General features: G+C 40.4%; 1 protein-coding gene across 7 annotated transcripts in view; it reads right to left on the reverse strand.

Moving 5' to 3' along the window:
- The window catches only part of mpp2b (MAGUK p55 scaffold protein 2b), a 50,223-nt gene that overhangs the window by 18,368 nt on the left and 6,116 nt on the right, over positions 1-25,739 (reverse strand). For 2 of the 7 annotated variants that reach the window (XM_012922159.2, XM_012922160.2), the window contains 2 exons: positions 15,621-15,700; positions 1,613-1,713 (listed from right to left, as the gene is read on the reverse strand). In XM_012922159.2, the coding sequence (XP_012777613.1) occupies positions 1,613-1,713; positions 15,621-15,651 (132 nt within the window). In that variant the 5' untranslated portion in view covers positions 15,652-15,700. Of the gene's footprint in view, positions 1-1,612; positions 1,714-1,838; positions 6,930-11,981; positions 12,089-15,620; positions 15,835-25,739 lie in introns of those variants that run through there. The other 5 variants (XM_004562392.3, XM_076887335.1, XM_012922161.2 and 2 more) reach the window with 5 other exon arrangements.

Here is a 25,739-nt window from a genome sequence, read left to right on the forward strand (position 1 = left end):
AAGGCAGGCTAATGACTATACAGAAATAAACTTCTAACACAGAAGTTTTAACATTTTATTCTGTGTTACTGAACTCAAAATTATAAATATGCATCCTTACAATATTGGTGATTTTTCTCTAAAACAAACTTGCATCTAACTTAAAATACGTCCCCAATGTTACCACATCACACAGACATACACACTGTGACACGAATGACCCACACGTACACACTGTTAGTTACTTGTTGTGTTATATATGCAACTTTTCAAGATTGCTCTGTACAATTTTTCACCCAACTTGTTACTGGCACAGCGGTCCCAGGTTGCAACTGAATTAGCACGACTGATCACCAAAATATGTCCCAGCTGCTCTGTCAGTCTTCTGGCACTTCCCACTGAAGCCACTGTTCCACCACTTCCCGACTGAGGCCGGGGAGCCATCCGGCCGAGCCGACTAACCCCCACCCCCAAGTGGTACCCCAAATACTGTACCTACATACATCCAACTGCGCACTTCGGGTTGGCAATGAGCCCCTGCCTCAGACACTCCAGGACCCCAGCCATCCACTGCACATGCTCCACCCAGGTGTAACTATGGATGATGGATCATTCAGGTAGGCCGCAGCATATGCAGCGTGTGGATGCAGCACCCGGCCCATAAGTCACTGGAAAGTGTCTGGGACTCGAAAAAAAAGAAAATTGGAAGTGTGGCAAAATGGTACAAACTGTACGGATTGGAACATGCTGTCTTTTCCTTGGACTCTGGAGACAAGGGAATCTGCCAGTAGGCCTTGGTTAAATCCAGTGTCTGAAAAAGGGAGCAGTGCCTAACCAGTCCAGGAGCTCGTCGACCCAGGGCATGGAATAAGTGTCAAACCGTGACACTTGATTCCTCTGTGGTAGTCAACACAGAACCCTATAGACTATGGGGCTACACCATCCTCATCCTCATGAATGAACTTACGAATCATGAATTTTAAAGTCTTATTCAGCCAATCCACCAGCCCGTCAGTCTGAAGGTGGTAGACGCCAGTCCGAACTGATTTAATGCCCAGTAATTCATACAGTTCTTTTACTTTCGAGACATGAACGATGTGCCATGGTCAGTCAGTATCTTTTCGGGATGCTGACTCGAGAGATGACCTGAAACAGCACCTGTGCCACACTGTTTGCATAAATGGTCTGCAGCAGCACTGCTTTGGGATATCACGTTGCATAATCCACCAGAACTAATACAAAGTGATATCCACCAGTGAAATGCCCCGATGAGGTCCATGCCAATGCGGTCATATGGGACCTCCATTAATGGTAATGGGCACAATGGTAATGGTAGTGGAAAACCACTTCCCAGCAGCTTTTAGGCACCAACTGGATGTGTTCATCTTCCGTGCAAGTGTCACGGCTCACTCGATAAAGCCTATCTGTGATCAACACAAAATGCAGGTAGGTCAGTGCTGCGTCAGGGAGCGCCACTTGGCCATTAATTCTTATCACCTGTTCTGAGCTAAGAGTTTCATCACAAATCCACTGCCTCACAACTCCTCTGCAGCAGAGCCGCAGAACACATCCACGCCACACACACACATTTCACACACTTATTTATGTATTTATTTATTGAAGTCATTCTCACCACTGGGCTCTCCATGATGCCTTTGAGGAAGATGAGGTCCAGGTCATTGGCAGTTGTGGAACTTGTGCTGTCACTCAGTGTGTCCAGGGCCTGATGCATGGCTATACAAACATCAAAAAAAGGAAAAAGAGAGAAAACACACAAAAAAAAGAAAACAGAGTTTATCTCACTCTACTACTGTGCTACCTTCCACTGCTACCCATGGGAAACAGACTGAACAGCTCACCTCAAAGACAAAGGGAGCACATATACAGTAGCTCATACTTCATTCGCGAGTGAAAGAAGTCTGGAGGGAAAGTGAGCAGAAGGGAGGAGGGGAGGAGGGAAAGGAGGAGCAGCCTCACATCCTTTCCCAAGCAATTTCACCTCTGTCAGTCACTCTGCTCTTAAGTCTGTCACAAGTGGCAGTATCTTTCTCCCACAACTCCCGACTTCCTCCTTCCCTCTCTCCTACACATAAGTTCGCACACGCACACACACATTCACACACTAACTCGCTCCAGCTATACAACAACACAGCTGCTGAAGTTGCTCAGCGAATAAACATTTTTTTCCATCAGAACACTGTTTTACAACTTGGATAAGAATAGATTTTAATAAGCCATAACTCAGCGGTCTCGTTTTGAAATGAACTTTCTGGCTCGTGGAGAAGCTTCAGTGAGAAACATGAATGCATGAATGCTCCTCTCTCTCTGTGATGTAAACTCAGACTGCTAAACCCTAACCAATCAATCAGCAGCCGCAATGAGACATCAACAATTCGATGGCGGTCAGAGAAGGTTCAGTCTATCCTTAAAGCATTGCTTTCGACTTACACTCTGACTCCTACTGGGAAGCATTAATCACAGCAGACATGGCTGCCAGAAGAGTGGGTATTTTCGCTAACAGGGAACAGAAATGGTCTAAGTTGGTAAACAGACACTAAGGCCTTTGTGTCAACCCAACACCGGTTCTTAATGTTCGAGATACTGGCAGAGCAGTGTCCCTGCACATATCCAGCATGGCTGACTTCAAAGCTCTCACCACCTCAAAGGCTCATATTAAGATGTGACTGATCAAATAACAGGGCGGCTATTTCCTTTTGTGTTAAAAGTCTGTGTCCCAGTTTCCTGGAAAAGGTAGAAGACTGAGCGTGTTCTTACTCTGTTGAATTAAAAAACCAGAGCCCAACTAATACAGCATTTTTAAGACTGGTTATTTAAAAATTCAACTTATCAGTCACTATGTTTTTCTTCCAGACACATTTAACAGATCCCTAACATTTGTTATGTATGTGCTTACTAGGAGAATAGGACAATGCAACTTAAAAGAAATCTTGTTTTATTGTCACAATAAGTTGCGGATGATCTGCTAGCACCAGCTGGCAGTTGTGTTTATGGCATTTCAAATGCCTGTCATTAACAGGGAAGTTGCAGAGTGCCCTCTAGTGGACAAACAATGCCACAGCAACAGTAATTACACGATTGAAGGGTGTTTCTTCACGTTTTTAATTTTTGTTTACTGGCTGTTATGAACGCAGATACTGATATATCTCCCATAGTTAACATCAGCTGATATAATAGCTCCACCAATCGAATGATCAGGCTAAAAATAAACAAACAAGTAAAATAATGAGAGAGCTAATACAGCTATCTAAAACGAGAGCTCATAAATTCTAAAGTAAATCGAATTTTGTTGTTAACAACAGCAGCAACAATGCAATTAATTGGCATAAAACGCATCGATTTATTCTTGTATAACTAACAGCCATACTTTTGTTAAATATATAATTTTACAATATATGCCACACCATATAACAGAACTCTGCAGACATTAACACCACATTAAATCTGTCCTAAAATAAAATTGATTTTTGATTTGATTTTCCACCTTCTGAGCTGTGAGAGCAAAAAGAGCTACAACACAAACACGTGTAATAAAAAATAAACCAACATAAAACAGTAAATACATTTATCAGTGAGCCAGGAAATATCACATAATAGAAAACTTCACATTTTTGTTGCCCCCCTGAAAGCCTGATAACAATGCATGCAGCTGCTCCATTGACATTACACAATAACAAGAGTCTTAAATAATTTTATTAACTTACTTAATGCTATTTAATTTTATTTTTAATGCTTCAATGCTTGGTTCTGGCTTCACTGCACACTTTTTATTGATCATTAACCATAAAAATTTAGGTGTCCTAGTTTCATTTTAGTGAAGTGAAGCTCAGCATGTTCGCTAATTCATTCAACTTAGTTCCATATTTTTCCAAATAAAACTGGCAAATGGCTTAACAGTGACAGATTTGAGATATTTAGAGAGTAGCCACAAACCTATTTTTGGTCTACTTCTGTTAAGTATTATTAAATGCACACTTGAAATACTAACAAACACATTGAGAGCAAGCTGTTCTTGTCTCTGCCTATAGCGAGAAATAAAAGGTAGAAAGGAAGAAAAGAAGACAACGGAAGACCACCTCAAAGATTACACAGTCCATCCGTCCTCTTGCCCAACAATTTCACAAGTAAATTAAATTAATAATTTCACAAGTCTTCCGCAGTGGAGTCTTTTTTCTCTTCCCTTTTTCCCTCTAACACCAGCTCTGCTCCAGCAGGAGAGTTGCCAAGTTTGCGTCTGGCAGAGAATATCACACCAGCAGGCCTGGTTTACAGGTCCTGCATAATTCTCTTTAATCATTGCAACTGTACGCAATTGTTGCTGTCACATCGGCCCTTTCCCCAATCTTAGTTCATCTCTGCTGCGCCCAGACACGTGTGAGGATTTTTATTTCTTTTAGTCACATGTTTCACTTCCATCTTTTTTATCATCTTTTCTAGCTCTCATCCAACTTGTCACTGGCTGTTTTAATACACTTACATATCAGCCACTCTAACCATCCTGATAAAACAGACAGCTGCTTTACCAAAGCGTGTCAAAGATTTTACACAAAGTCACAAAAATATCACAAACTGGAAATGGTTTTGACTCACATTTAGGCACAAAGGAACCATCAGAAAGTGTGAAAAGGGCCAACGTTTAATAATCACACTGCGGAGTATTACTGGAATACATCTATTATTCAGAGAAATTATTAAAAATCCAACTTGTCCTCTTTGGGTATCGTTGCCTTTCTTCTATGTCCAAGTTTATGCACATAATTCATGATGTATAACAAGCACTATAATGTAATAAGCACTGCTTCCCCTATTTTTCATGGTGTGCATCAAAGCAAATATCACAGAGACGTGTCCACAGAGATAAATTTCACCCACCCAGAAGAATCAGCCACCCACGTGGTGAAATCCATATTTTTTTAAATCACAGTGGCTTTTATGTTGTTTTTTCCTCTTTTCATTTTGTGTTCCTTTGTGTTTTATGTGATTTTCTTCACAGGTCTTCAAAAATCTCTCAGTGCTCCTCTTATATACAGAACACATGTTCAAAGTACGGCAATTTTTCTTGAATGAACTGCAAAATCTGCTTCTAGTTACAAATGGTTGACCCTAGTTTTTTTCTTTCCCCCCTTCCTACAAGTGACATTAACAGTGTTCGCATAATAAATTATAGTGCTATAACAATGTAGTGTAGTAGTGTTGTCACTGTAGTCACTGGGTAACAGCTTGATTGGTCTTTCCTCTGGTGCACGACCCAACAGGTCTACTGAAGCAATACGAGATCCAGCAGATCTATCACAATAAAGTCCTTGTTAATAAATGTTCACTGTAATGCTAAATGACCACAGGGCCTGGTAGGAGTTTGTTTTGTGTTAACAGTGTAGTGCTGTACTATTAACAGGGAAATGGGAGCACATCAATATGAGAAGTTGTACATATTAGGCTCAAACAGAAGGAATTATAAATTAAAGTCTTTAATAAAAGCCCCCTTCAAATAAAGGCCTTGATACTTTCTGCAGGTGAGGTAAATAAAAGCTCCAGCTACTTCTGTGGAAGAAACAAAAAAACCCACATAAATTAGACACTCAATCCGTCAACGAGTCCAAATTGCATTCACAACAGGCCTGACAGTCGTTTAGTCTGTACTCAGCTTAAGATAAAGTATTCATTGGCTTCTTTTTATACTGCAAGCTTCTCTTTCAAACAACTTCCTGTTTAGCATTCAGGTGGAATGTTTCATCTTGTACACCACCACTGTCACAGCAGTCCTGCCTTGCAAAAACCTGCCATAGAGCTGCAGCGTATTACTGAATGCATCTCTCTTCTGCTCACGACTCATTTCAGATTGAAGTTGCGTGTCGACATTTGTGTATTAATATGCTACGTGCCTTTTTTTTTTTTTGTCCGTTCTGGGGGCCTTTACAGGTGAGAACTCAGGCGAAAGTTATTTTTCGCTTCGCTGAATCCAAATTGCCTCTACCACACACTGTAACTTGATACCATTACGGAGCTTTCATTTAGCAGGTGAGGGCTTAAAAGCACAAAGGGGGACTCAGGTGTGCCAACAGACTTAACCAGCTACAAGCACATTATGCCCTCTACTCAATCTACTCTTCCAGGGAAAAAAAGCTTCACGCTTGAGCAGATTTTCTCTTTGGAGCATTTCACTATTTTACATTTGCTGGATTTATGGATAAACTCCTGAAGAAGCAGAATATTATGAGAAAACCTGAACATTTTAAGGAAGTTAAAATGGAGTGATGGCTGATTTTTAATATAGGTTTAGATGAAAACCCAGTCTACAGTAGTTAGCAGCCAAAAAATTGAAAATTATAACATGCTGTGGTGGCTCCCTGCAACCGCCTCTCAACAAAGATTGCCAAGATACCGCTTGCCTCCCTCTGCTACAGCAGGGGACGTGTAATTAAAGGAAACTAAATTAAAGGTGCTTTTGTCTGTTAAAGCCTCATCCGAGCGCCTGCTCACCTCCAAGGAGAGTTACAATTAAACCCAATGTCACGGACGCAGCCAAACAATCTGGGCTGTTATTGTTTGCGTTTGGAGCACAGCAGGGTGCAAGGACCTCTCAGTGAAGGTTATTCTGTTGCTATGGAGCAGCAGGGAGAGGGTACACAGAGGGACTGCGGGAGGGTGGAAAAAAAAAAAGGAAGGAAAATTTGTGGGAGATGCAGATGTGTTGTTGTTTCACTATGTGGAATCCTCACGGGGTATTACAGTACTCACAGAGGAGTACAGTGTGCAGCTGACTCTTTACTCCCAGTTGTTTCTAGCTGTAAAAACAGTCTGGTCTGCTTAATACGCCTGAGATACACAATGTGTTTTAGAATGCAGAGCCAGATGAATAAAAGTCAGTTAAAGGAGCTCTTTTGGCAACAGGTAATGAGCAAGCAAGTAGGTTATTTTTTTCTAGCAAATAGTAGATGTGATATTTAAGGCATCATCAGCAACTAATAATAATAATAATGGATTGCATCTATATAGCACTTTTCTGGAGACTCAAAACGCTTCCACATTCACACACTGGTGTGAGGCAAACCACAGTTGTAGCCACAGCTGCCCTGGGCTGCCATATCGCGCCATCAGCCCTTCAGGCCAACACCAGTAGACGGTAGGGTGAAGTGTCTTGCTCAAGGACACAACGACGAGGACAGACAAAGCTGGGGTTCAAACCAGCAACCTTACAAGATACATAAGGATAAGGTTACAAGATGAGCTTCCCAACCCCCTGAACCACGGTCGCCCTAACCCTAGTCCTGTGTCTTTTTATAAGACTGATCACCTCTTAGACCCCTGACAGCCAAGAAAAGAAAACAAGCAACAATATTTTTAATAGAATAGAGTTAAGGGTAATGACTAAGACCTCACAGGGTTAATTCTACTTCAAAATATGGGCTTTTTTAATTTCAAATGTGGATTGAAATTCAGTATAGCTTTTAAAAGGACACTTAAAGTCCGTATTGGCAAATGCCTGGCAGTGACAAATCAGGGCACTTGCACTGGATGAGGTAAATGTTTAGGTTCTCAGTTTGCACAGCCAGTAACAACACCGGCTTTGTCCCGTGAAACACAGACAGATTCCTGAAGAAGCTCATTGATATTCTCATTGTCTCCTGGAAGAGCTGCTAGAAGTCGCTGCAAGTTGCTGGAAGTCACCTCTATAAAAAAGAAAATACTATTTGGCCTTGAAAGACATTATTAAATACTTTTATGTTGCTTTTAGATTTGATTCAGTTCACAGCTCTCCAGCTAAATATAATTAACTATCAATCCCTCAGGTAGCAAAAGATAAATGTTTAAGACACTGGTGGAGAATGATATTGGATTGGAATATATTCCATGCGGTGTGTACGTGCTAGAACTGATGAATCGTTAAGGCCGAAGCATTCTATGAATTTATCCCAGTGCAATGGGATTCATGAATATTTCCAACATGACACAGTGTTGCAGCTTGAAGCCCTCTGAGTGCAATCAGTCTGATGAGATTCCTTCAGTAACAACAACACAGAGCGAACAAACTACAACTAAAGCAAACAGAATGAGCACACAGTTGGGGCACGCGCACTCAACTCTGAATTATTAAGTCAACATCCTCCTCGTGGAGTCTCACTGAAAAAGAAAACGGGTTCGTAATGAGGAGGTGTAATAATGTCGTCTGGAGCACGTGTGTGCACAACAATTGTGTAATTTACTTGCATGGTCAATCAGCATGGGTGCGTTTGTTTGTGCGCTACTTGTAGAGACTTGCCTGTAAATAATTAGATCTCCTCGTTAAAAACATAATAATAACTCCACTACATTAATGTGGCTGCACACATAATACACAGTTCTAAGTTTTGGACTTAAACATCACAATGTGAAATGAAGGTAGTGGGAAAATAATCAGCACCCACAGGTGTTGTCACTTCCTGCTGATAAGGCCTCTGCTCAGGATGAGATTAAGTGAAGCAGCTGAATTACATGAAGGAATTACATGAAGCATTAAATGTTTTATATAAATAATGCTGCAGGGACCGTGTGCCTGTGTGTGGGTTTTTGTGTGTTTTAACAAGTGTCAGAAATTCCAACTTGTGATTCTGACTCTGGTTTTTGCATGACAGAGTGGTTTAAAACAGGATGCAAACGCAGCACGCGTATGGTTAATATCTACTTTCCCCAGATTAAAAGAGCAGTGAGTCAGATCCAGTGCGTGCATACCCACAAAACCTGGTCATGGAGTAGAGATTAAGTGATGCACAACAACAAAAAGGAGTGCCCTACAGAAACATAACTGCATAAAAATATAAGTGGATTGTTTCATCAATCTCAAATAAGTAGTTTTTTGTAAACTTCCCCATTCTGGTCACTTTTGGCAAAAACCTTTAACATCAGCTATCCCATCTCTACATCAGCTTCCTGTTTTTTCAGTGCCACTGTCTCCAAACCATACATCATAGCAGGTCTCACTACCAATTCGTAAACCTTACACACTGTCTGTTGCTTTGGATGGTTGCCCTCAACTATTTAAACTCATCCACCTTTATTACCTCTACTCCTTGCATCTTCAGCTTGCCATCAGCCTCATTCTCATTAACACACATGTATTCTGTCTTGCTTCAACTGACTTCTACTCCTCTTTTCTCCCATACGCCCTTCTACCTGTTTTCCACTTCCACTACAGATCACAGTGTTGTCTGCAACCATCACTGGGACTCCTGCCTAACCTCATTGCTAAAAAATCTTAACTGTAATAGCTCCAATGAAAAAAAGCAGAAATGTCAGGGGTTATTTTACAGAGATATTTCACTAAATGATGTTCATTTTTTCAAGGCAATTGCTATGTTATGCATTGTTATCAGCTTGATAATGGCTGTATATTATCCTTGCTTGACTTTAAAAAAATTGTAAGTGATCTAACAGCTATAACAGTGTAGGTAAAAGTCCTATAAAAGGCAATCCTTCCAGTGGAAGTAATCATGACCTTCTCTCTCTAGGTCCCAGATAGCCAATCAGCAGGATGAGGGACTTTTAAGCAGCCTCCCTATCACCATGGTGATGCTTGCTACAAGCTGGCATGCTATGGATGCAGGTCAGATCGCCTTATTAGCTGTATGAAGGTCACCAGTGGAGACAACACTTGTGATATTTGTTGACATTTTGCAATTGGACAGCAGCCCCTCCTCCACCCCCCATGACCACAGAAACTGTCAACAAAAAGATGATTTTGTGTTACGTCCCCCCCCCCCCCCGTCCCGTTTGGTTCTTTTGCAATCAGAATTATTGTCTATATTTTATTTTATTTTCACTTGCTACACACGGGACAGACATGACTGGGGGAAAGAAAAGGGAGAAAGAAAGAGAGGTAGGGAGAGAAAAACAGCGGGGAAGAGGAACGGTGATAAAGGGCAAAAAACAAAAGCAAACGAAACAAACAGACAGAAAATACATACATCAATCACCTGGATCACCTGTTGAGAAAGAAAAAAGAGAAAACAAGCAAAAAAAAAAAAAAAAAAAGAGCAATATAATAAACAACATCATCGTGACGACCTATGTGAATATAACAGTAAATACTAAATATTGAATATTATTGTGCAGCACGTAAGATCGACAGCGCACAGTGTGCTTTGAGGTAGCAGCCAAAAAGGGCGTCGTTTGTGTCTGTGAGCACCCGTGTGTACACCTGTGAGCGTGAGCGCGCTTGTATTCAAAAGGTTCCTTCGTGTAATGATCTGCTAGAGGGTGTGGGGAGCCATAGCCCCGTCCTCCAGGGCATGAAGCAGCAAATGGAGGAGATCCAGGCTCCAGACATCCAGAGACACTCAGAGCACAAGAGACCAACAGAGGGGCAACCGTGCCACTCTCCCGGAAAGAGCTGAGGAGAGTCCCAGATGAGGGGTCACTCAGCAGCCGCGGAGCAGAAGCCAGAGGGGGTTGCAGTGACGTGCCCGTGAGCTCTGCCGGCAGCCAGCTGTGCCAGAGTGACCGAGCCCCAGGGCCGAGGGCACCCCACTCAAAAGAGATGATTTTGTCTTACGTTCTCACTGTAACTAACCCTAATAACTTTATGAATGTATCTCGCTGTACGCAGGCAAGCAGTTTGAGTCAAACCGTACATCTGTTTTCTTTGGCAACAGTTAATGAAAGAGCAAACCGAGATCATCTGAGTGTGATACGGATGAAATAATTGCCAGTGTCACCACATTATCGAATACTCTCCGCCACAACCGTATTAAATTGTCCCTTTCTGTTGAAACCCGGCGATTATCTTTGACAGTGTAATCTTACCAACACACTGTACTCAATAATCCATCATCTGTGTTTGAACACTGCTTCATTAGACCGGTAGGCACGCAGAATATTCCTCCAATAGTGTGAGAGTTTGTGTACTGTTCTGCAGATGTGTGGAGTGTGTGTGTGTGTGTGTGGAGAAAGGGTGGACGTGAAAGAGCCGGAGAGTTATCTGAAGGTTGTGAGTGTGACACTTCCAAGCGTGCTGTCTCTGATCAGAACACCGCTGCATATGAATGACCCCCCCCCACACCCACTTACTCACCATGAATGTACAATGCACTGGAGGTCTCTCTCTTTATCCTCCTTCTCTGTGTCTCATTCACTGTGCACTGATAGACAGGATGCAAATGCATTGACTGAAAATATGATTCATTACGGCTGTCATCGCTGTCGTGTCAAGCTACACACTGAAAAGCCGAGGATATCTTGCAAGACAGTATACTGTGTGACACAAATTAGACTTGGCAATGATGTAATGATGCTGCTAATTTAACATGACAGCATCAAATACTTGTTTCAGTTCTTATCCCCCTCACCTGATATCCACTGTTTAGCCAAGACAGGCAGCCCATGCATGGACCACAGGGACCCACGTGAATAGATACGAACACACACTCGCAACATATTATTATGTGGTATACAACTTTATCCAGTATTAATGAATTCCATGTATTATAAATGGGTTGTGTGGTACTTGTCACTCAATGCTGTGCTAGCAAACATTGTCTGGCCACTATCATCCAGTACAACAAATTAGCTTTTACACTGAGTTTTTTTTTTTTTTCTTTTTTTATTGTGGCATCTAAACTGGTCTCTCTCAGTTTAGATGCCACAATCTCAGCTCCTCCTTTCACAATCTCTGTAAATTAAAAGAGAAAAGAAAAAAACGGACTCTGTGTTGAAATGATGTGTTCTAGTGAATAAATGTCTTTGCATTCTGCTGCCTGGGATTCGTCTAAATCGCATGCTGCCCTGGGTCCCATTCTGTCTCTGCTCATCGTCATCACAATCTGGAGACATGAAGCAGCACATCAGGAGCAGGTACAGTATGAATTCAAACACCAACTGGTCCTCAACCACCAACATTATAACACTGAATTGGTTGCTGATTACAGCCTAACTAGTAGCAGCACACACACCTGAACTGCTGTAAACAATCCCTATATTGCTTCGCGGCAGGCAAGTTCCTGTGTTCTTACCTTCTCCCTCCAGCTTGATATCCAGGCCCTCTAGGGAGTTGGCTGAGTCCCCCTCCTCCAGGGAGAGCCTTCCAAACAGGCTGCCAGCCATAGTGAAGAACACCTCACTACAGGACACACACACTCTCTCAGTAACACACCCAATACTGTATCAGAGGCAGTCTGAGAGATCTTCCTCTCCCTCTCTCTCCTTATCGCTCCCTGAATCCCTCCTCTTTCCGCCAAAATGACTCCTCGCTAACGGCACCTCGCCGCTCTTCCCCTCCCTCCCTCTCCACCTGCTCTTGACGTGAATGTGTATAAGCTATGCCTGGCCGAGCGTCTTCTCCTCAGCATGAATGAACGGAGACGAGGGAGGGCTGGGTGCATGTGGAAAGAAAGAAGGTGGGGGGACGCGAGAGGAGAAAGAGAGGAGGGAAGTGTGATGCTTTCCTTAAGAGGAGGGTAAAGAGGAGCCAGGAAATTTGCTTGTCTAGGTTTCCCCATGGGGGTCAAGTGGGGGGAGAGAGTAGCAGAGGGTTGGCTTGTAAGAAGGAGGTGTGGTCAAAGAGGTGGCGCTTAGGGAGCGCACTTGTGTATTTTGTTACTGCTTGCCATTACTATTATCAGAGGAATAATCACAGACTTGACTTTTTAAAATATAATACAAATGAAATTATCTAATTAGGAAATTTATATCTGAGCTACTTCGCTGACATAAATTTAAAAAAAAAAACAAAGTTTCAAATAAAACCTGACCCTTCTCTCACCCTTCTCCACGTCTGAACAAAATATATCCCTGCTGGAAATGCTGCTTTTTAAATGTAAAAAAAGACATAAATTGGTTTAGAGAAACAATCGACTGCGTGTTACTAAAAATGCCACTCATCCCAGTCTCAGCCCTCGGCTAGTGCACAAATCAAGACTGACTGACAGCCTATTACACAAAAGACTCAACACACATTCTTGGTATAAATGCTTCTCTTTCTTTCTCTCTTCCTCTCCTTTTCTGGCAGCTGACTGCTGGAATTTACTATCATATATAACAAATAACTTTGAGGCTGTGGATTTGAGATTTGGCCCCACGTTAAAAAACACTGGAGTGACTTTCCCAGACATGTGGGGCTGGATGTAAAAATGATGTGTACGCACAAAAAAACACCTTTTCCCACACATATATCAGTATGTGCATGTGTGTGCATGTGTAAATGTGCAGGCATACCCACATTACTCCAAACAACACAACAATTTTTTTAAATTTACAAATACAATTTACCCATTAAAAACCTCACCGCAACTAATTTTGAGTACTAACTTTATTCTTAACATTTTTTTAAATTATTGATCATTTCTCATGAGCGGTGGCTGTGTATAACAGTCTGCTTCCCTTGTGTGAACTTCTATACACTTTTCCCCTCCTTTTTGTAGCCCAGCTGTTTCTTTTTCTTTTTTTTTTTAACTCTGTCACATTCTTTTTGTCTTTTTTCCTTCAGAAGTTTTTCTTCTATTTGTGATTCACATCACAAAATACACATTTTCTTTTACTCCACCACTCTGGTGAAGTGTCTTAAATACAGTTTTATTTACAAATATAAATATACCTTTTTTAGTTATATGCATGTATTTTTCTCCTTTTCACGAGTTTCTGTCTTCAGCGATGAGTGAAAAGGAAATACATGGAGACATGGCTATGTGGCAGTTTACTGTTTAATGCAAAAACATTTTCTCGTTTAAACAAGAAAACATACTTTGACTGATGTCAGAATATTACAGATTTACTTTCATATAAATGGAACAATTTTAAACACGTGATGCCAAATTTTCCTTGCAGTCCAGCACTTCTCTGTGGAAGCATTTGCACAGGATACAATGCCTACTTTTGTTATGTTAATCACAAACAGTCACAAATTACTATTCTGGATTCAGCTTGATAACTATAGACAGCTTCAGAGCTGGATAGAAAAGCAACAGTAACTCAAATAACCACTTGTTACAACCAAGGTACGCAGAAGAGCATCTCTGAACCTTAAAGCAGATGGGCTACAGAAGACCACTCCAGGTACTACTATTCTCAGATAAGACAAAAGGAAGCTACAATTCACAAGGGCAACATCTGGATGATAAGGTTCAAATTTGACGTAAACAACATAAAAGCATGAATCCATCCTGCTTTGTATCAGTGATTCTGCCTGGTCCAGCTGGTGTAATAGTGTGGAGGACATTTTCCAGCACATTCTGAGCCACTTAGTACCAGTTGAGCATTGGTTTTAGGCCACACCCTACCTGACTATTGTTGCTGACCATTTCCACTTCCAGTGGGATCATGCATTACTTTACTCTGCTCAAATCAAGCACTTTTGGGATGTGGTTTGATGGTAGGTGACAAATCTGCAGTGATGCTGTGTGATGCTATCATAACCCAAAGTCTCTGAGAAATGTGTTCAACACTGCGTTGACTCTATGCCATGAAGATTTAAGGCGGTTCTGGAGGCAAAAGGGGGTCTAACCCAGTAAAAGACAGGTGTATCTAATGGATGATGTCACCAAAATCAATAATTAGGGTAAAATTCAAATCTCAAAATTCTGAAAGCGCCATGATATTTCCTTGTCCATGGTAGTGCAGCTGCGGTAGCTCTGCTCTGACAAGCCATGATGATTGCTGCGCAAAAGACAATACGCGAACCATTCTGTGGTCTTTTTCCTACCAAAGGAGGAAACACTCTCAATTCACCAAAGCAAAGATCCAGATCTGTTCAAAAAAACTAAAGCTCAGCAACTGTCACAGTAACAATAGCTAAAGTGTTATCCTTAAGTTCTACTGAAATATGCATTAACATTTCATTTCATGCAGCTGGCACTCGTATTGTAAATCAACTTTACTTCAGGCTAAAATGTTAGCAATGGCTAACATTGTATGCTAATAAAAACATAACATAATTGTAACATTAGTTGCTTAATCTGCAACCATCGTAAGATTTCATCAGTCAACCAAGTATAATGTTAACATTTTAAATAAATGATCTGCCACCCTGTCACGTTTTAATACAACCTTTTAATAAAGGACTTTAAAATGGTCAACCCATGTACTTAAACATTATGTGTTATTAAATTGGATATTGAGAATCATGTGGTTATACAGGTATTGGTTTCTGATATCGTGACATTCCTAGTAACTAATAAAGTGTCCAGTGAATGACTGTATTGTATTGTAGCAGCCACCGACTAACTACAGATCTACAGAGTTCAAAAAAGCTGACCAGAAAAAAAGCTAACTGCCAAAGTAAGTAAGACCCTTACACGACACTTGGAGGTTAATCTCTTCCACGTCCTGCTATTTCAGTGACAATCTTTAATAAAAAAAAGTCACTTTATGTGTCAAATGTGTGTTCATCTGAAAACTTGCACAGTTATGTATACACCGATGTATACTACTCAGCTCTCATGCATTTGGCAAATCCTTTAAAGCATGACTGATCTAGAACTGGCGTTTTACCGCTCGGTTAGCCAGCTCATTAAGTCACATTAGTACTCTGGAGATGAGATACAAGTACTGACTGAAAGAATAATCACTAACCAATCTCTTCCTCTCAATATCTCACTCACTCACTCACACACGCACGCACGCACGCGCAATCTTCACAGCGAGACCGAGACACTTACCCGAGTCAGAGCTGGATGTGGCCACGGGCATTTTAGAAACTGGTTCTTCTGAGTATCCTCCACAAGACTTGTTAGGTCAACTGCAATAAAAAAAGAGAGTGCAAAACGAGAAGGTAGATGCATTAAAAAACGAAAACCTTTATCTATCCCACTGCTGGGTTAGAATTAGGAATGAAATAAGCGACGGAGGGTAAAGTTGTGTTGTTAGGTTGAAGCTCAACACTGAGTGATCGGGAGAAGACTTAGTGTACAAATCCCTTTCTGGCACAAGCGCAGTCAATGGACTAAACATTCACACTAACAAGCTCCCACACAGGGTAATTGGTATTTAACTTTATTAAGACCTAAAAACAGAACAGCTAGTTGCCCTGGTAACATCTAAACAATTTTAGCCATTGTATCTGTTGGGAATACCATTAGCAACAGTTGGAAAGACTTTGTAAGTGGGTTCAGCAAGGCCAGTTATCACTAGCTTAGTGAGGATCTCTGCTGACTCTAATTGATCCATTTATCGTCATGAAAACGTAACAAGCGTCGCAGGCAGAAGACTGCAGGATTAACGATCTATTGTTCTGGGATCTAAAATTGGCTCCTCAAGTCATGGAGAATTTGTGAAAATACAAACAGTGAAAAGTAAATAAATGACATGGCGAATGAGGGGGAACATAAACTCAGCAGAACAATGAATGGGAATCGTGTCTATAGAGAAACTGAAAATGTAAGCGGAGGAGAAAAGGCAGGAGGAAACTAAAACGTATGCAAGGGAGTTAAAGAGAGAGGGAACAATGGTGAGGAAGAAGAGAGCGTTGCTGATAGGAGACAGGCAGCACTATTCAAGGATGCTAATTCCTGGTTGTCATGACAATAGCTATCCTTAGTGGAATAAATGCTGTAGTGGTCAAAAGCGAGCAATGTCACCGCAGGGTAAATGTCTGTGTCTGGCAACATAAAAATCCCATGTTAGCCTTATTGTCACGTGGATGGGATGATGCTTATTTTCAAAAAAATGCTACATTATGAATGTTTTCTGTCAGGGTTACAAAAAAATAAAAATAAATTCAAGCAGCAGCTTCCAGGAAGTTTTCAGCTCTCTGATAGGCTTCACCCAAACTAACTCAAATGACCAAACTGGACCTCTGAACTGGGTTTGGGGTTTGGTGCCTTTTGGATCTGTGTACATCACTGACTGCACTAACAGTCAGTCTGAGAAGTCTGCAGTCTCTATTTTATTTGTAATCAGTATCTGAATCTGTGAGATGCATCCATAAGGTCCTTGGAGCAATGCCATCTAAATCTAATCAGTTCTGGTACCAAAGACCCAAGACAGTGTGGCCATAATGCTGATGCTGAGGTAGTAATGTCACAGTGGCTACGTCTACCTTTTTGTGTGTGTGCATAAATAAATACCAGAATAATACCAGATCAGTCTACTAAAATCAGACCCATACTCAAAGAGGAGTTGCGATTCCTGTCAACTATGGATGGACGAACAGACGGATGTTGGATGCCTCGCTCATTTGTCCTTCAGCTGGATGAGCTAAAAACTTTTATCTTTTACCACTACTGAGCAAATGATATTTTTTAACTTCCCCTTAGGTTGAAATTTCCAATAACAAAGATACTCAGAGCAGTTTCTTGTAGCCCATCAGTTGTCAGTGAGCACAAACATAAAGATGTCTTTAAGCCCAGCGGTATCTAATCTTACTCATTTCATTCTCTGCACTGAGATCAAAATATTCCCAAATCATATTTGCTCAGATATCGTCTGCAGTTTTGTGCCTCAGCATTTTATCAACATATCCCAGGGCACAGATTGAAAATTCAGCTTATTAACTATTAATGTGACCCCACTGTGCTTTTTGGCCTACTTCGAAGGCATACGCTGCAATAAAAACTATGATCTACCAAAATATAGGGAGCTTGGGATTACTGTGTTACCACCACACCTACCTCTTCCATCTGAATAAGTGTCAGAGTGATTTGTTTGGATATACTAATGATACCAAACTGCTGAATATCATTATGCTTTTATTAGTTCGACTGGTTCCACTGGGCCGCGTGTTTTGATTCTGTCTGTGGTCTTTGGCCATATATACTTGCCTTATGTAATGAATCTACTTCTCTTTGTCCCCAGACATGCCATATCATATCACATCTGGAATAATAAAACCCAACTGAATGTAACTGGCCTTTAGAGAAAAGCTTTTGCAGTTTTTATTTTTTTGCGGTTAGTAATTGTTCCTGGGTGTATTTTAACTTAATTCTAACGTGTAATGATACCAGAAGTGTCCAAAACTGTATATTTGAAAGTAATTTACATAATAATGAACCACAGATGGAAAATATTCTCATTAGATTGCTTGACTGCACGGACAAAGGTCTTGTCTCATTCCTCTTTGTGGATTGAATATAACTGGAGGGCAGTATTTGATCTGAGGAGCAGTACACAAGGGCTGGATGAAAAAAAGGATCTTCAATAATCGTCACAGAGTACAAAAAATAATTTTTTCGTATGACATCAATTTTATCTGAATATACCAATTCATTTAGCAGTCTGCTCAATTACTTAGCAATTATGTTAAGTTTTGTGTTTTTTCATATTAAACCACAATTTTGTGGTTTAATATGAAAAGAAGACAATAAAAAGCCTTATTCTGAAATACTTTCAAATTAACCACTGAAAGACGTAGCTTGATAATCTATTTCAAATCTGACATTATTCCTCCCTTTTATAGTTTTTATATCGCTATATAACCCTTCTTCAAGTAGTATCACAAATTTAAACCTACAAATCAATCTCATCACAAAGTTATTACATTTTGTATTTAAAGTATTAAGCTATTTTTATTGACTCGGTGAGAAACAAATCTATTCTTTTGCTCACTAAAAGGACTGTTCTCTGGATTTGTGATTCATATGAATATTGTTGATGACAGTATTAAGGAAGAAGCTCCAATGTATCATATCTATTCTGTGATTGGATGATTTCATAGCTGCAGATTTAGCACACAGCTGAATCTCCCTCTAAAAACCTTAGTGCAGCGTTTGATACTGTTGACCATAATATCCTATTAGAGCGATTAGAACATGCTGTAGGTATTACAGGTACTGTGCTGCAGTGGTTTGTATCATATCTGTCTAATAGACTCCAATTTGTACATGTAAATGGAGAGTCCTCTTCACACACTGAGGTTAATTATGGAGTTACACAGGGTTCGGTGCTAGGACCAATTCTGTTTACACTATACATGCTTCCCCTAGGCAGTATCATTAGAAGGCATAGTGAGTATGCTATGTACCTTCCTTGGACCACTGCAGACCAGAAACACCCCACAAGAGCTGCAGTTTTGGAGATGGTCTGACCCAGACGCCTAGCCATCACAATTTGGCGCTTTTCAAACTCGTTAAATTCGTCACTGTTTTCCTGTTTCTAACACATCAACTTCGAGGACAAAATTTTCACTTTCTAACATACCGACCCGCTAAAAGGTTCCATGATGAAAAGTTAATCAGTGTTATTAACTGTTTGTGGTCAGAATGTTATGCTTAATCTGTGTTACCTTGTGTTACCTCTTTATCAGACCCTCTTTTGTCTTGCCATCACAAAAAAAGTTACAAACTTTAAGATCTGCCCTACTTAGACCTGCAAGTAGTGATACTAAAGAATCAAGAGGAAGGTGGATCCCCTCACTCATACCTCTTAAACCCTGAGGAACACAATTGAAAAGAATCATTTTGAAAAGTGAAAAAATATAAAAAATATATTAAGTCAGCACTAAACAAGTATAATGCCTGCCCGATAATTGTCCCAATAATAACTGATATAACTCAAATCCACAAATTCCCTTCACTATAACTGTAAACATTGTTTAACCTTAAATTAAAGGTTAAACAATGGAACCCCGACTTACGAATACCCCATTTAACGAAAAACTCAAGTTACGAAGGCACTTAACGGCAATATTTCTGCCCGAGTTACAACAAAATGCCTGTGTAACAAAATCCGCTTGCTCTGATTGGCTGAGCCCAGAATGCACACAATGCCCACAATGCCTTCCGAATCATGTGACAACCCCTTGGCTTTCGTATTTGCACTTCGCTGTTCCACTTGAACGACGTATTGTTGTTGCAGTTAGCAATTAGCCTATAGTCTATCGTTCACTCAAAAGGCGCGATGGGTGCTTCAACTTACGAAATCTTTGACTCTCGGGAACGAATTAATTTCGTAAGTCGGGGTTCCACTGTTCTAGCTTATTTCTCTTCTGAATAATTCATTCATTTCCACCTCATTAGAAGTTTTGAATTTTTTATTTTTACTTAGTTTTCTGCTGAGTTCTGCTGTCAGTTAGGTTTAAATACACCCCCTTTACAATGTCAAACACAGGTTAGAAATCTCAATATTTTCAGCTACTGGGGTCCCAATATTCACACAACCGAAAGTTAACATCACTACCAGAAGCTTTACACTGTCCTTTCTAATGGCATTTAACTGAAAAGCCTGTGTCCACCAATTAATTATTAAATTGAAATATGGTTGAGAGTCCCTCTCTGTTATCGACTAAAATGTGACATTTGGGGCTGAGATATTAATTAACCAGCCTGTGTATCCTGTTTCGTTTACTGGGATTTGTAATTGATCATTTTTTCCCCTGAATCTTTTATTTAGATGGTTAAATTTCCCTTTTTTTTCTCACTTGTTTTTTAATTTTTGTAATTTTTTTTATACTTTGCACTTCTGATGGGAACACCTACAGGCCGTGTTTCTAAAAGTGTAACAGTAAAACACATTCTTAGATGCTAAAGAACTCATGGCTTTTGCAAAACTCTGATCCGAGTGGATCAGGTCCTTAATACCACATACCAAGCCCCCCAAGCTTATCCGAGGCATCCCATGTTTGCACTGAGAAATGACGGCACTTGTTAAAAGTATGCAAAGACCACACAGCAGCTAAGAAGTCAAAGCCGACTGCAGCAGACCTTGGCCATGCAAGATACCAACACACCAGGAGGGTTGGAAGGACAGGATGCCGGGAAGAGAACCGAACCCTTTGAGCTTTTTACTCTGCTATTCTGCCTTTTGTAATATTAATAGGGTAAATTAGTCGAGAGTCAATGATGGTGCGGTCATAACCAGCCAAGGCATTTTCTTGGTAATTGGTGCCATTTTCAGAGAGAATAGCCTGTTACATGTAACCAGTAATCAAGCTCTACAATCAAGGATAAAATAGGTATTTCTCAAAAATAACATTAAGGGTGAAGTTGTTCAAAATTAGCATTTCTCGCTAACTGCCTTTCTACTACAAGCTACAAGAGACCCTGCATGCAGCTTGTGGGTCAGTGTGTCTCCACTGTAATACTGTATCGCAGCATCTAAACTATCTCTGCTCTCTGAGTGGTTTTTCCCGCTGGGTCCGCATTAGTCAGCTCACACACACACGCTCATGCAGATCTCCATCTTGCTCACTGTATTGCAGGAAGAGAGCAGCTGTCATGACATCACATTTGCCGGCCTGCTATCATCTCTACATCAACTGTCAGTTCACCAAAACAAGAGGCCAGCAGCAGGTTTGGTTCTTGTGGTCGACGTACACAAAAAATTATATTCATTTTAATATAGCTTACTCAACATTTCCAGTGGAACAACATTATTCTGGAGATTGCTGCAACACAGAATAAAAAGGGCAAAGGTCAGTTAAAAATATCCCTAGAGTTGAAGGGAATTCTTAATTCTGCCTTCAGGGAATTCTTTGTTGCGCAGACTGTAAGCCTACACTTGTGTGAACCCAATGCACTGTGATAAATTTATTATTAACTCCATTTCCTTCAAGGTAGTGCTTGCAGATATATGGCATACAACTGTAAACATTGTTTAACCTTAAATTAAAGGTTAAACAATGGAACCCCGACTTACGAATACCCCATTTAACGAAAAACTCAAGTTACGAAGGCACTTAACGGCAATATTTCTGCCCGAGTTACAACAAAATGCCTGTGTAACAAAATCCGCTTGCTCTGATTGGCTGAGCCCAGAATGCACACAATGCCCACAATGCCTTCCGAATCATGTGACAACCCCTTGGCTTTCGTATTTGCACTTCGCTGTTCCACTTGAACGACGTATTGTTGTTGCAGTTAGCAATTAGCCTATAGTCTATCGTTCACTCAAAAGGCGCGATGGGTGCTTCGACTTACGAAATCTTTGACTCTCGGGAACGAATTAATTTCGTAAGTCGGGGTTCCACTGTTCTAGCTTATTTCTCTTCTGAATAATTCATTCATTTCCACTTCATTAGAAGTTTTGAATTTTTTATTTTTACTTAGTTTTCTGCTGAGTTCTGCTGTCAGTTAGGTTTAAATACACCCCCTTTACAATGTCAAACACAGGTTAGAAATCTCAATATTTTCAGCTACTGGGGTCCCAATATTCACACAACCGAAAGTTAACATCACTACCAGAAGCTTTACACTGTCCTTTCTAATGGCATTTAACTGAAAAGCCTGTGTCCACCAATTAATTATTAAATTGAAATATGGTTGAGAGTCCCTCTCTGTTATCGACTAAAATGTGACATTTGGGGCTGAGATATTAATTAACCAGCCTGTGTATCCTGTTTCGTTTACTGGGATTTGTAATTGATCATTTTTTCCCCTGAATCTTTTATTTAGATGGTTAAATTTCCCTTTTTTTTCTCACTTGTTTTTTAATTTTTGTAATTGTTTTTATACTTTGCACTTCTGATGGGAACACCTACAGGCCGTGTTTCTAAAAGTGTAACAGTAAAACACATTCTTAGATGCTAAAGAACTCATGGCTTTTGCAAAACTCTGATCCGAGTGGATCAGGTCCTTAATACCACATACCAAGCCCCCCAAGCTTATCCGAGGCATCCCATGTTTGCACTGAGAAATGACGGCACTTGTTAAAAGTATGCAAAGACCACACAGCAGCTAAGAAGTCAAAGCCGACTGCAGCAGACCTTGGCCATGCAAGATACCAACACACCAGGAGGGTTGGAAGGACAGGATGCCGGGAAGAGAACCGAACCCTTTGAGCTTTTTACTCTGCTATTCTGCCTTTTGTAATATTAATAGGGTAAATTAGTCGAGAGTCAATGATGGTGCGGTCATAACCAGCCAAGGCATTTTCTTGGTAATTGGTGCCATTTTCAGAGAGAATAGCCTGTTACATGTAACCAGTAATCAAGCTCTACAATCAAGGATAAAATAGGTATTTCTCAAAAATAACATTAAGGGTGAAGTTGTTCAAAATTAGCATTTCTCGCTAACTGCCTTTCTACTACAAGCTACAAGAGACCCTGCATGCAGCTTGTGGGTCAGTGTGTCTCCACTGTAATACTGTATCGCAGCATCTAAACTATCTCTGCTCTCTGAGTGGTTTTTCCCGCTGGGTCCGCATTAGTCAGCTCACACACACACGCTCATGCAGATCTCCATCTTGCTCACTGTATTGCAGGAAGAGAGCAGCTGTCATGACATCACATTTGCCGGCCTGCTATCATCTCTACATCAACTGTCAGTTCACCAAAACAAGAGGCCAGCAGCAGGTTTGGTTCTTGTGGTCGACGTACACAAAAAATTATATTCATTTTAATATAGCTTACTCAACATTTCCAGTGGAACAACATTATTCTGGAGATTGCTGCAACACAGAATAAAAAGGGCAAAGGTCAGTTAAAAATATCCCTAGAGTTGAAGGGAATTCTTAATTCTGCATTCAGGGAATTCTTTGTTGCGCAGACTGTAAGCCTACACTTGTGTGAACCCAATGCACTGTGATAAATTTATTATTAACTCCATTTCCTTTAAGGTAGTGCTTGCAGATATATGGCATACAACTGCAAAGAAAGCCTGTGTCCAATTTTCCTGAAATTGCACGCTCCAGGACACTTTGGCCTGGAGCAATGACACAAGCAGCGGCTCAGGTGTTTGTACGCCAAGTGTAAAACGCCTTGAGGTGTTCTCACAGTGAGGCTGCATTAAAGCCTGCACACATGCTCGCACATACAGATACACATGCGAGCACACAAGCACCAGCAACCAAACAAGTCTTAATCCACACATGCAGGCTGGCGTCACGCCTAAAAATAACCCTGTGCTCCCACAGGTTCAGCTCCTCTCATTACTTTACAAGGGAAAACTGTCGTATCCAAGACAACCGTGAGCAGCTCTTTTTCTGTTCCCCGGTGCTTTGCCATGGCAACAAGGGAAAATGCGTAAAATAATAATAAGTTGGAGCTAAAATTGGGTCTATTACAGTGTTTGAGCTACACTTCAACTCAGCTTTGCTCTTTGTCTGTGGAAATGATTTCAGATTAGCTTTATATTTCAAAAGTATTCACACAACAGCCTGGAAATACATTTTGACAGATCTCACCAGCCAAAATTAAGCTTGTAAAGGACACATGACACCAAAACAAACCACAAATAAATCTATGGGACAATTACATAACAGCCATTACTACAAAGAGCCAGCCAAACAAAGAAACATACTGTTTGAGTCAATCATGTTGTCGCACTCACACATGCATGCAGCTGGGCTTCACAACAGTCAGTTGTTTAGTGACAGAAGATATCTATGTTTCTTGTTGCTGTTGTAAAGATGCAGGTTAATGGATTCGAATGAGAAATGCACCGATCAACCGGCCAGGGACTGGATCGGTCAGTTTTCCCAGACAGGCGGGCAGCCAGTCGGCTTCCTATAATTACAATTAAAAGTCTGTTTCATGTCTACACAACACGTGCGCATGCAGCACACGGAAATCACGGCATGCATACTCGCACCCACACGCTAAAATGTCACTAGCATGATAGAGCCTCACCGTGACACAAACTTGACCAAAGTAAACTGTGGGGGGACCTGAAATACAGAAACCTAATGAGACAAGCTTTTGCACAACTGAACATGGTCATTTTAAAGACATGAACAAAGAAGTGGCTAAAGCTAGCCAAGAGCCTCGGTATGAGCAAAGGATCAAAATAATTATGAGTGAAAAAGAGAAAAGTATTGGTGACATGTTATCTAATGAAGTTATAAGCATACTGAAAAATAATGTATGTACCCGACAGCTGTTTTGTTATATAAATCAGTTGGACCTGCTTTTGTTTGATAGGGTAAAATATGTCAGGTAAAGGTGGGCGTACAGCAGCTTATATTTATTTAGTTATTGGTATCTTTTTTCATTAGCAGAGCGCTTTTTTCCAGTTGTTTAAGCAAGAGAAGTTCCTGTAACCTACAGCAGTTTAAGAAGATTGTTAAGTTTAATCATTTCTTTAATTTATTTTATTTTCTTTTGGGGGGGGTGGGGGGGGGGGGGTGGGGGGTTGCCTATCCGGTCAGTTATAGCTCTTACAAAGAAAAATGAAATTGGCAGAAATTGCTATTGGCAGGTCATGTGTACAAAATAAATAAATAAATAAATAAACATCAGAAGCTGGAATCAGCCAAGAAAACGACAGTTGTTACATCTCTAATTGAAACATTCTAGGGGGGGGGCCATGTAAAAAAAAAAAAAGTGTTAATTAGACCCAGTGCTACCTCTGCTTGCTTTGTATACAGAAAGACAACGGTAATTAAAAACTGGACATCATTGAAAATTGTCTTTTAAATGCAAAAAGCTAATAACATTGTGCTGGGGATAAAATATTATCAGCCATGTTTCACAAAACACAAATTATACTTGACCTTCTAACAGGAAGAATGACATTTATACTGAAAGAAAAAACAAATACATTTGTAAAAGTCTGGAGATATTTCTTTAAACTTTGTAAAATATGTAGTCAATCGGGACAATTGAATGTCATACCTTAGCAGCATTATATCTTTCGAATAGACATCTCAATTCAAGGATATGTAGTACCATGTGTCATAAAAGAGAAGGAGCTTTTGGTTATCTTTGGGGCTTTTTAGTTTAGATTTTACTATTGATCTGTTCAAAAAACAACTAAAAAGTAGACTGTAAAAAACTTTAGGTGGCTGTACTGTTATTTTTATTGTATATCTAATGTGAATTAGCATGAGATTAGTTAAGTAAACTGTTGGGATGAACCAGATGAGGAAAAAATAGGATATTTAAGCCTGCTTTTTGGACAAAGTCACCA

The sequence above is a fragment of the Maylandia zebra genome, linkage group LG8, assembly GCF_041146795.1.
Source record: "Maylandia zebra isolate NMK-2024a linkage group LG8, Mzebra_GT3a, whole genome shotgun sequence".
Classification (NCBI taxonomy): Eukaryota; Metazoa; Chordata; class Actinopteri; order Cichliformes; family Cichlidae; genus Maylandia; species Maylandia zebra.